The sequence below is a fragment of the Gossypium raimondii genome, chromosome 7, assembly GCF_025698545.1.
Source record: "Gossypium raimondii isolate GPD5lz chromosome 7, ASM2569854v1, whole genome shotgun sequence".
Taxonomy (NCBI): domain Eukaryota; kingdom Viridiplantae; phylum Streptophyta; class Magnoliopsida; order Malvales; family Malvaceae; genus Gossypium; species Gossypium raimondii.
This window is the reverse complement of record NC_068571.1, coordinates 48,861,825-48,873,800: the sequence shown is the minus strand read 5'-3', so window position 1 is coordinate 48,873,800 and position 11,976 is coordinate 48,861,825. Positions and strand designations below refer to the sequence as shown.

At 33.8% G+C, this 11,976-nt stretch overlaps 2 protein-coding genes across 6 annotated transcripts; both read right to left on the bottom strand.

Annotated features, from left to right (window-relative positions):
• Positions 1-1,088: 1,088 nt before the first annotated feature.
• On the bottom strand, positions 1,089-1,657 carry LOC105785211 (uncharacterized). Its single transcript, XM_012611168.2, has 2 exons — positions 1,375-1,657; positions 1,089-1,295 (listed from the first exon to the last, which is right to left on the bottom strand). The coding sequence occupies exons 1-2, from the start codon at positions 1,627-1,629 to the stop codon at positions 1,092-1,094; spliced, it is 459 nt and encodes a 152-aa protein (XP_012466622.1). The 5' UTR covers positions 1,630-1,657; the 3' UTR covers positions 1,089-1,091.
• A 2,607-nt stretch (positions 1,658-4,264) lies between these two features.
• LOC105785199 (E3 ubiquitin protein ligase RIN2-like) lies at positions 4,265-11,929 on the bottom strand. Of its 5 annotated transcripts, XM_052633258.1 has the most exons (14): positions 11,748-11,928; positions 10,839-11,234; positions 10,214-10,291; positions 8,817-8,903; positions 8,591-8,712; positions 7,885-7,981; positions 7,620-7,722; positions 6,836-6,993; positions 6,596-6,733; positions 6,449-6,516; positions 6,165-6,359; positions 5,515-5,589; positions 5,073-5,442; positions 4,265-4,876 (listed from the first exon to the last, which is right to left on the bottom strand). In XM_052633258.1, the coding sequence occupies exons 2-12, from the start codon at positions 11,073-11,075 to the stop codon at positions 5,547-5,549; spliced, it is 1,326 nt and encodes a 441-aa protein (XP_052489218.1). In that variant the 5' UTR covers positions 11,076-11,234; positions 11,748-11,928; the 3' UTR covers positions 4,265-4,876; positions 5,073-5,442; positions 5,515-5,546. The 5 variants fall into 5 exon arrangements, with proteins under 5 accessions (XP_052489218.1, XP_052489217.1, XP_052489216.1 ...); XM_052633257.1 differs by having other exon boundaries at positions 5,073-5,589; positions 11,748-11,929; XM_052633256.1 differs by having other exon boundaries at positions 5,515-6,359; positions 11,748-11,927.
• Positions 11,930-11,976: the final 47 nt, after the last annotated feature.

Here is an 11,976-nt window from a genome sequence, read left to right as displayed (position 1 = left end):
TATATATATATATATGGCGCATGTATGTATGTATGTATATTTGTCTGGTCGGAGGAGATTGTGGCACGTGACAGAAGTGGTCCCATTGCATTGCAGTGTATTGAGATGAGGGAGGAGATCTTCATTTTGGTTTTGGGGATTCCAAACCCTTCTTACCTTAATTAATTACAATTAATCTCTAAAGTCTAAACTTAATTAATAAATTATAAAGCATAGCCGTTGGTCCCCTTCATTTTGGTGTATTGGTTATAGGAAGGGATGGAAATGGTCTCCTTGGATTGGGAGGCAATCTTGTAAACCAAAATTATTCACATTTAATCCCATTTTCTGCACACTTTATCTTTAAAACACAATTAAATTAAGCTTACTTTTTAGAAATGAGCAAAAATAGTTTATATTCTCGTGAGAGAATGAGGAAGAAATTATTAATCGGTAAACCGTATAAAAGCTCTACATATTCATTAATTTATTATTTGCATGTGTTTTATTAGTCATAATATCCATTTTAATTTTCTCCTCATTTTAATGTAGATTTAAGATTTAAAATTTATCTTTCAGCGGATTAAATCTTAATTCAATTGATACTGAACATTGTTGTCGTGTAAGAGGAGGTAGATTTAAGCTGCGTTGAAACGCATTATCCTCCTATTCGTATATTAGAGAGACTATGGATAATTTTAGGTATTATATAAAAAATAAGACATGGATTTTAAAAAAGTATTTAAGTTTATATAATTCAAATATTACTTAGTTGGCATCGTAATTATCAATAGCTCCTAGAAACTAAGAGTAAATTAGAAGACACATAAAAAAAATCATTAAATTTGGAGGTGATCTTAAAAAAAAAATTAAATGTGATTTCGAAATTCATATTTTAGATGGGAGTTATAGTTATGTGATTGACTCTTGTTGCCCTAAGCATCACCCTCATTTGCAGGAGCTAATTAAAAAAAGAAAGGGTAACGATGAATAATAAAATGGAAAGTAATAGTATTAAGTTAATGAGGGGCAGTGCAGGCGTGCTATATATGTTAGTTACATATAAGAACTGAGCTTAGAAAACAAATAATAGTATGGTGTAAGTCAACAGTTCAATTGTGAGAAGGAGGGCGTGTTCTAGGTCTGGAATAATCAGAGAAAAACCCACTACGTTCATCCAACTCCTTGCCCGAAGCTGAAACACCTACTGCTGTCTTTGACCTTTCTTCTCTGCCCTTCCTCTCATGGAAAACTATGCTTTTAACTGATGTTTCTGTCGGTTGCTCCTTGTTCAGCCGTTTAACACTTCCCATCACCTGCAATTATGTATAACAAATCCCAAATAAGAAACACAAATCAATTAAGGGTATTAGTAGTGAGAGAAGAAAGGTTTACCTTGGTAGAAAAAAGATGTTTCTTATTGGATACATCATTGTCGTCCATGACTACTCCAAGATGTCGTGCATTGCATGCATGCATGGCCAGGCACACAAAGATGAAGAAGAATAGACAAGACATGATCGGATTCGGAATTAAATCTAGTTGGTAAGTAAAAATTTCTTTTGGTGGTATTTTGAATAAATATAAATGGCAGACTATTGCATGAAAGGCAGATGATTGCTGTGGGTGAGACTGACTGTCTAAGAGCATGAGAGGGAACTAAATGCCGCCCCCAGAAACTTAGACCCTTTACCCTACCAAAGGAGAGAGCTCCAGCAGCACCATCAAACTTTTATTGCAAGTATATATATAAATATTTTCATTGGCGTGCGTGTAACTCATGTTAATTGCTTAGTGATTTGTGAAGCAAAATTGTAGACGAAATGGATGTAGTCAAAAAAGGTACATTCACGAATGACAAGAGTAGAACAGTAATGGAGGATTACAAAATGCAACATTTTCCCATATGGAGAGCAATTCCAATTCAATTGTCGCCTGCTTTTATGACCACCCCTCCTACATTCACCACAACAATTACCGACAATCATTATTTTATTTATTACAATAACTACGTTGATGTTTTTTCGTACTGTTAACAATCCCCGGATCTTGGGTCGACAAAACGACCTTTTTTACTGCCAACTTGTCCACTTCAACTCTGTAGCCCTGCCTAATCTAGTCTACTCTCGTGTTAAAGTACTACTAACCGAATTTCAGTAAATGCAGGATCAAAAGCCTGCTTTTTTTTTATTAAACTTGTGGGTGTAGTTACAATACTGGGTTTTTTACAAAATTATTATAAAAAAATAAAAAAATAAAAAATAACTAAAATATTATAACTTTTTTTTATTTACCAAAATATTATAAAATTTTTTTATTTACCAAAATATGCCCAAAAAAAAACAAAAAACAGAAAAAAAAACCTGACACAGCCTGATCAGGCCAATCACATTGGCGGCACCAATGGTGCCAAAGGACTAAAATGTTAGTTAAGAGTAGTTTCAAGGACCTGACATGCAAATTTACCATTTTAAATTTTGAAAGTGAATTGATGCTGCTATGTAGGGCTGTGCATAATTCGGTTAACCCGATTTTTTTCGGTTAACCGACCGAGTTCGGTTAATCTGTCGGTTAACCGAAAAAATTCGGTCGGGGGGCGGTTAATGTTTTTTTGATTTTTTCAACAGCTAAATCGGTTCGAAACCGGTCGGTTAACCGAAAAAAATCGGGTAAACCGAATTTTGCAGGGTAGGGCTTAAATAGGTCAAATTAAACCCGGCCCAATTTTTTCTCAAGCTCAACACCGAACTTTTTGGGTAATTTTCGGGTAATTCGGGTAATTTTCGGGTAATTCGGTTAATTCGGTTAATTGGGTAATTCGGGTAATTCGGGTAATTTTTAACCAAAAATAAAAAACACATAATTTTCGTTTAATTTGGTTAACCGACCTTATTAACCGAAAAAACTTCGGTTCGGTTAATTCGGTTATAGCAATTTCGGGTCGGTTAACCGAATGAACACCCCTAGCTGTGTGTGGGGCGCGCTAAAATTGAAATATGTCTAATTGCCTTCTAAGCCCTCCTTATTTATTATTTTCTTTTTATTCCCCTTCAACTCACTTTTTTATTTAATAAACAAGCCCTCAACTTATTTTTGTAGTTAAATAAGCTCTTAATCTATGATTTTTACTCATAAAAGCCCTTTATTTTATTATTAAAGTAAATATATTTTACCTAAAATAATGCTATTTAAAAAGTATAAACTAATTCGCATTTTATGTATTATTTTGATAATTTGATGAGAATAATTTATTTAAAAAATTACTAAATAGAGTTATTAAGAGTATATAATATAATTATAATTTATTTTTTCTATTTGGGTTATCTTTATGGGTGATCAGTTTATTATTACTTCGGTTTTTCAATAAGGCATGCCTGGTATTTCTATTAATTTTTTAATTAAATCTAATATTAGTTAAGTGATAATTAAGATACTTAGAATTCTAATTAAGTAATAACTCTATTTTAATTTAATAAACTGTTATCATTTAATAACTCTATTTTAATTTAATAAACTATTCTCATTTAATAACTCTATTTTCATTTAAAATATAAAATTTACTGAAATATAAAATTTGTTGCTTCATAATATCTTAAGAGACTATTTTAATTAAAATTGTCTAACATGTTTATGTTATAAGTCTATTAAGAATATATTAAATTTATAAATAGATAAAATAGTTTATGTTTCCGTTATTTTTTCCTTTTGATTTAATATTAGTTAAGGGAATATATTAAATTTATAAAATTAAAATAGTTTAATTTAATTTTTTAAATTAAAATAGAGTTATTAAATGAGAATAGTTTATTACATTAAAATAGAGTTATTAAATTAAACTATTTTAATTTTATAAATTTAATATATTCCTTAACTAATATTAAATCAAAAGGAAAAAAATAATGGAAACATAAATTATTTTATCTATAAACATAAACTATTAAATTTAATAAATTAAAATAGAGTTATTAAATAAAAAATGAGTTGAAGGGGAATAAAAAGAAAATAATAAATAAGGAGGGCTTAGAAGGCAATTAGCCATATTTCAATTTTAGTGCGCACAGCAGCAATTAACTTTCAAAATTCAAAATGGTAAATTTTCATGTCAGGTCCTTAAAACTACCCTTAACTAACATTTTAGTCCTTTGGCACCATTGGTGCCGCCAATCAGCACCTTTGGTGCCGCCAATGTGATTAGCCTGATCAGGCTGTGTCAGGTTTTTTTTTTCTGTTTTTTGTTTTTTTATATATTTTGGTAAATAAATAAAATTTATAATATTTTGGTAAATAAAAAAAAGTTATAATATTTTGGTTATTTTTTATTTTTTATTTATAATAATTTTGTAAAAAACCCTACAATACTACTTAAAACCCAAAGTAAAGTTGAGAGTTTCGGATCCACTGCCACCATTCTCATACAAACATCTAACAAAACAATGTACGCCTTTCTCTCTCCTTTTGCTGCTTCAGCTGTGGTAGGATCGAGATTCAAGACCAATGTGAATGGCATTACCAACGCCAACCCTCGTACTCATTGCTGATCACCAACTTCTATTTTTCACATTAAAACAATAACAACAACAAAAACCAATACAACTGTTAACTTCTCATACTTTCTTTTCTATCCATAACACCATCTGATTCACCAACCTTGCCTTCATATTCACGCAACCAACCATCAACATATATTTATATAAGAGGAACCGGCCATTCTCTGATCCCAACAACCTCACAAAGGTTGGCATTGCCATTGGCATCAGCATCACATATGCTAAAAGACCAGGATATTTGTTAATGAACTAGAATGGATGAAGCATGTGTCCAAGGATACAGCACATCATCACATTTGGAGAAGACGATTATTCACTGTGTCAGTAACAGAATTTGTTCTCTGCAAGTCCTGCAATTTCCAATGTCAAATTACATCATTTCTTATAATTATAATAAACAATAAATTCAATTAGCTAAGCTGTTCCTTCCCTCGAATAATTTTCCTTTTCCTTTTATCTTTTAACAAATGAAAAACCACACTCGACTGAACCGAGTAAAATCTGCAAGCTAAAAATCTTAATTGTCATATTAAATCCTAACCATACCTGAATAATCATCTCATCTGGGATATGTGGCAAAACCTCTCATACAGTCTCAGTCATAGCAAGTATGTTTGCTATGTTGCCATTTCCTGTACTTGGGGTAGTCCTCATACGTAAACTGCCAGCATTTCCAGGGTATCTTCCACCGACATTTGGTGGAACTGATGAAACAGATGCAGCGGCCTGAGACGGATTCATGGACCAGGGGCTCCAAGCAGTATGTTCAACAGCAGTATCTCCGATAGATGCAAGATGCCTCATCATCATATGAACTCTCCCAAGTCCGACAGATCCAACACCGGTAGAAGGACCTGCTCCATCAACACTCTGGGTTGGTCAAGAATGCGGCCATCCAGAATCCAGTCCTGCACTCCTACAAAAACCAAATAATATATATCAATAAGCATCCTGAAGAACAACAAAGAGAACAAGATTTCCAACTCACTTCCAAAATCAATTTTGGGTTTGCAACAAACATTATATCTTAGGCATCTGAAAGTTGCCATCTCCCTTCTGACTCCTGCATCAACAGAAGAAATAATGCATGCGATGCAATTTACTTCTTTCTAAAACCAGAGGAACCTTTCTCTTTAAGGACATGGATATGGAGTGATAACAGCAGCAGATGTAGGGCAGCAGTTTGCTGCTAATGGAGTTGAAGTCCATCAAAATCCCACCTACCATTCCCCCAAACCTAAATTAATTCCTTCCTTGAGAAAGAAAGGAGGCAGACCACCAGTTTAACCCTACCTCAATAAATGAACTACTTATTACCCAAAAAATAAAAGAATTCCTTTGTAATCAGGATCAAGAGTAAAAGTTTCCCATCTCAATTCGAACTTCTAAATGATTGTTCAAACAGAAGGTACAACACATGGTTATTTCAAAACAAGCTGGGGCAAACCACCTTTGACCCTCACTAACAGAAAATCCATAAACTATTCAATGCACAACGAAAGAATTCCAGTGATACTCAGGGCACTAAATGAATCATACTTTAATACTAACTTCTAGATTAAATGATTGTTCAAAATGAAAGTACAACACACTGTTATTTCAAGGCAAGCTAGGGAGACTAGTTTAAAGGAACCAAACCTCCAAGGGCTGCCCTCCACTGGGTTCTGCATTTGATTTGGGAATACTCCGGTAGCTAAAGTGTGACCAGGCATATTTTGCCGATCAAGTCCAGGATTTATTTGACGGGAATTCACCTCATTTTCAGTTCTGCCCAGGAAAAGTGGCTTTCTACATGTTGGACATGAGTAAGCTTCATTTAAGCCTTGGTCCAACCTAGCATGGTATATTAATATCCAGCATTAGGTTCAGCTGCACACATAGCAAATACACAAACCGAATTTGATAGTAGCATATAATCATACCAAGATCTCAAGCAAGAAAGATGAAAAAGGTGATTACAATGAAGCTTTTTAGCCTTGGCCATAGATTCCTGAGCTTTGCAAAGTTAGTTAGACATTAAGAAATCAACGGAAACCAGAAAGGAAACAATTAAAAAAACAAAAGCATACCCGACATATGGCACATTCATCATCATATGCCTGTATCTCTTCAGATGTTGCATCAGGAAGTGCCGCATGAAGAGCACCTAGTGCCATTCTCAATTTGATAAATCCCTTTATTCGTTTCACAATTGCAGTTAGCAATGCCTGCTCAAAAAAGTTGAATTGGTGAACAGAAGGAACATGTATTGGGATGTCAAATTATCAATATTGGGCTTTAAAATGCTCCAAATACAATGGAATATTTACGCGTATATTCAAGAAAAGAACTGCATCTGCTAGATGGAATGCCATGCCATGAAGCCACCAAATAAGCACATAATGGCCAACTGCCATTATCAGTGTTGCCAAGTCAAGGAAGAAACCTAGATTGCGAATAAGAATGCCCTTCCATTCCCAAAACGAATCTGTAGGTGCAATCATCAAAAGAAAATAAGAGGAAGAAAGTGCAGGGAACAAACAGAAGGCTAACAACAAGGAACCTCGCCCTTTTTAGCCAGATAATAAATAAGAAAAAAACTATCATTCTAAAAGGGGGAAAATGTCACATAGTAAAGGAATGCAAAGAACTTAAGATTTACTAGAGGACAAATATGATGAAACCTGCAAGCCTAGAAAAATTTTAACAAGAAGCACGAACGAAATTGCAAATAACCAGAAGGCATAAAATGTTGCAATCTGAAAGACTTGAACATAATAGCTCCAAGTCGTATAGATACTGAAGAATAGATCACATTCACAAATACAAGAACAGGTGCCTCAGCTTTCTCCATTTATTCATATGTCCTTACCTAGTATATATGAAAAACTATAGTAACAAGGATTATGTTAATGAGAATGGAGATGATAATATAATGAGAACAATACAATGAAATCCCTTTGATTTATTGCTCGCTTGCTTAGCAATCTCAGGAAACAAAACCCTTCAAGTCTTGACATTCTAAAGTAGAGAACCATCAAGTATGAGAACATCCAGCCAACCTGTCAACAAACAAAGTACTTATATCCATGCCAAAAAAAAGAGCAGAAATACCTGCAACTGATAAATCAAATAGTTTTGATCTTTGGCAATCTACAGTGTTGCCCACTGCATGGAATGATATTTCAAGCAGCTGAAACCCATGAACCAAAATTGCCTGTATAGAATACCATATATAACAAAGCCACCTAATCAAACCAGGATCCAAAATTTTCACTGAATAATAGTATTATATAACTTTATCAAAAAAAAGTGCTACATAACTTCTAGAATGATTGCATTTATCATAAAAAACTGCACATGTATATATCAAGCATACCTGCATGGTCTCAAAAGTAATACTGAGAGGCTCAAAAAACAACAGCAGAAACATAGACGGATTCAGTGTTTTGTATAGCACAAAGCTCAGCCCTATCCTGAGTGCACCCACAAAAAAACAAGGATATTTCACATATTTATTAACTTGTGCGAAGCCAAACTGCCTTCTTCCAAATTATAAAAAGCAGAAACTCCACTACCCGCAACTCAGGAACAAGTTTTTGTACTATACTGTTTGCCTTAAGCTTAGAATCACCAAAATTAACGCCATGGAATTGCACTCTAAAGGCACTATTTAGTTTAGACAGATAGAAACAAAGAACTAGAATTCTGAAGCTACTGTTCACTTTAAGGCACTTTAGAGTTGGGACCTATCCGATAAACAAGGTTATTTGCGTAAGATAACTTCAAAATACTGTACAGGCTTCAATAATATTTTCAATCCCATCTTTCTATTCTTCTTTTGGTGTTCAGAGTGGCAGTAAGTCCCGGCCACCAAAATAGAGGCATCAACAACAGAATTCATATTGCTATTAAAAAATAACTAACATCATTATAGCCTTTGAGTTCTAATGCTGCCATGCATTCTAAAAGTATGATAATGCTATTCATTCTATAGTAATTTTAAAAAAACGAAAAGAAAAAGAAGGGATGTTGTTTATGGATGTATTTCCTAATTCACAAAAGTACAAGACATAGAGCAATACCAGAAGAAACTGAAAGATAGGACAAAGAGAAACACTGAAAAGACACGAAAGTATGCCCACGGTGTAACGGAAGGAGATGCATTCAAATGCTCAAGTCTATCCCTGCCCAAAGCTTGAAACATCTGTAGTGTGTGCTCAAGAAAATGTTAGGATACATAAGAAGCAATTCAAATTCAATCTCTTCCATCCTCAGCTAAAAACAAGATTTCCATCACAAATAGTATACCTTTAGACAACATATAACAGTCAACCAGATTAACCAAAGACCTGCTTGGATTATTGTTGGTGGAATAACTAATGGTAAAAAGGTCCCCTGTGCAATATCCACCAATATACATATCAGAATTAGCGAAAAGAAAGAAGAGGAAAGAAAAAACCTTGAAAGCATGTAAGAGAACTTAAGATGAAAATAGTCCCAAATATTTACCAATTTCAATCCTGACTTAGTTTCACCATAAGAAAGTATCAGCAATTCAACCACAAACAACTTATGCCAACCCACACAACATATTTGGTTCAATTAATCAATTCAGCTGCCAATGCAGCAGTACCTGTTGTCATACACTACAGATACAGAGCTAGAAAAAGAAATCTTGGGGATGGCATGCTGATTTCCTGTAATATATCCATGAGGACCATGAGGTTTCTACAAGCAAACAGACTGATAATTTAATCAAAGAAGTGTAAATTGATCTTCTTCTTCCTCAAGGGGCTTTCCTCTCTTTCCTTTCTCTTTATTCTACTGACTAGGTTGCCATTCTCTGAAAACCACGTATATCCTCATTTGTCCATATGCATCTTCCATCCAATACTTTAGTCAAAGAAATATTCCTTATGCATTATAACAAAAATAAAGAGTTCTCTTACACCCTCACACAAACAATGAAGTTTACAATCCACACATCCTTTGGTGTATCCATCATATTGCAAAACCATCAGTATTCAGCATATCTAAGGTTGACCACAAAGTGGCCCTTGAGATGAGCCATGACCAAGGGAAAGATACTATTCTTATTTGGTGAGAAAATAAATGGTGATCAAAGTTAGTAATCACGAATTGTACAAACCTAACTTCAGCAGCTTAATATACTTCCTCAAGAAACCAAATATAATTGAACAAAGGGACCCTATCCTGAATACTGTCTCAGGAATCCAAATGGTGAGCCAGACCAAAAATAATTCACAACAGCTGGTAGTTCAATTTTCACCAGGTGGTCTCCAGCCATCAAGAAGCCCAATATGATGACATTCTGATACAAGAGACCAATACTCATCAACTCAAAAAGTATCTATTCCTCATTAAAGTATTAATAGTTGTGTTAAAACCCTAGAAAAACTTAAGCCTTTGCCTGTCCAATAAAATGTAACTATTCACAATCAAATCTTCAATTAAACCTTTTACCAAGAGCACTAAGAACTTCCTCAATTTAAATCTGCCCTAAGCACTGTCATCTCTGTCAGTTTTCTGCATCATCAAATTTACTCTCCATAACCATACTCTCTTAAGAAGAAAGAAGGAAATAGCGTGTTCATATGCCTAAAGGATATACAGACTAAACATATCAGAAATCCAGGAAACCATCCATTACAGGTTAATATTGTTTAAATCAGTTAAACATTTACCTTGTAGATAACATAGTTGATAATGCGTTCTATTAATTTCCGAATTTCTGAAGGGTATAACTGACCAAAGAATACAGTCTGCACATGGAAGAAGGAACCGCCAAAGAGTGAAACAAGGTTAAAGTAAGACAGCATAAATTTACTATCACAATAAATAATTACTCTTAGATATATAAACTCCAAAATGAACCTGCCTATTTCATCAAAGCTCAAAAAAAAATTTACTTAGGAAATGGATAACAAAAACCCACTAATTAGCAAGAACCTAGCTGAAGTTCATTTTCATAATTTCAGACATGGAGCACGTGTAAATCGAATCATGAGAACTTCAAACAATTATCAAAAAGTGACATATATGCTTCACATTTCCACAGCTTTTGTTTATAGCCAGGCCTTGCAATCAAAGTATCAATCTGGTTTCAGAGTGTTCAGAGTTTCAAATGATTCTTCCAATGTAATAAATAATTTTGACAACGTCATTTATCTTGCAAAACTATCTCAGCATATAGCTGCTTCATATCAGAGTAATGTCTTAAGACAGATAACAGTTATCAGCTCTCATTATAAGTTTAAATTTTCAAAATCATTAATACTTAAAAGGCTCATGGAAACAGACTAAACCAACCTTTAGAGTAAGGATGACTAGAATAAATACATTGAGCACAAAATTTGCCAGCAGAGCCATGGAGTAAGAACCCAAAAGAAGCTCAAGTACATGGTTGACATTTTCCGTATGAATAAAATTCCCAGTAATTAACCCATCAGTTTGAAGTTTATCCAGTGAAAATTCTGTCCGAAGTCGAAGAGCTATAAAGCTTAAAGCTGTAGAGAACGCTGAGATCACCAAGTAGTTCACACCCATTGGTGACAAACACAACTTTTCCACCAAAAACGAACTTGCTGATTTTCATTAGAACCAACTAAACATAACTAATCACTGGGCAATAATAGCAAACTTCGAAATCGGCACAATCAATGGTAATGAAGTCAATTACTGAGGCTACTTTGCAACCATACGAACCTGAAAAAACATGCCCAAATATAACCAACAAAAGGGGAAAAAAGAACGAATAGTAGAATTTCTTGAATTTTTTTATGACAAATTTTCACCTTCTAAAAGATCATTTCCTTTTCTTATCTCATTAATTGGTTCCTTTTAAAGAAGACATATGTAGATGGAATACGAAACAGCCACCATATAAAGCATAACTATATTGAATGACCACCAAGAAAAAGCAAAATTGTATTCAGGGAATGATCTATATTACAATTAAAGAAGAAGTTTATACCATTTAACATTCATAAAAAATCTCATCCTAATTGCCACAAATAAAAACTGAAAACCGAAAGAATATGGAGGACCAAATAAAATTAGGGAACTGAACGGAAATGGGAGCAAGAACAGTTATCGAATTGGAGATATTAAAATTTTTTCCATAAAGATCAAAAATTGATAGATTCGAGAAGCTAAATGTAAGAATTTATAGATATTTTAAGTGAATAAAAGATATATAGGGTGAAAAGAACACGAAACCTGGTTCGATCTAAAGAAGATGAAGAAAATGCTATGACGAGTTTTCGCAATTCACCGACAATTTCTTTCCTTTTTTTCTAAAGGAAAATCTGAGAATAAAACGAGCAGTTATTTTTTGCGGGAAACGCAAGAAAAAAAGAGAGAAGAAACTCGTCAAAAAGAACAAATATAATCAAAGAATAATTTCAATGTTTACACTATTATCCAAAAGCAAGTGCAAAAAACTGGC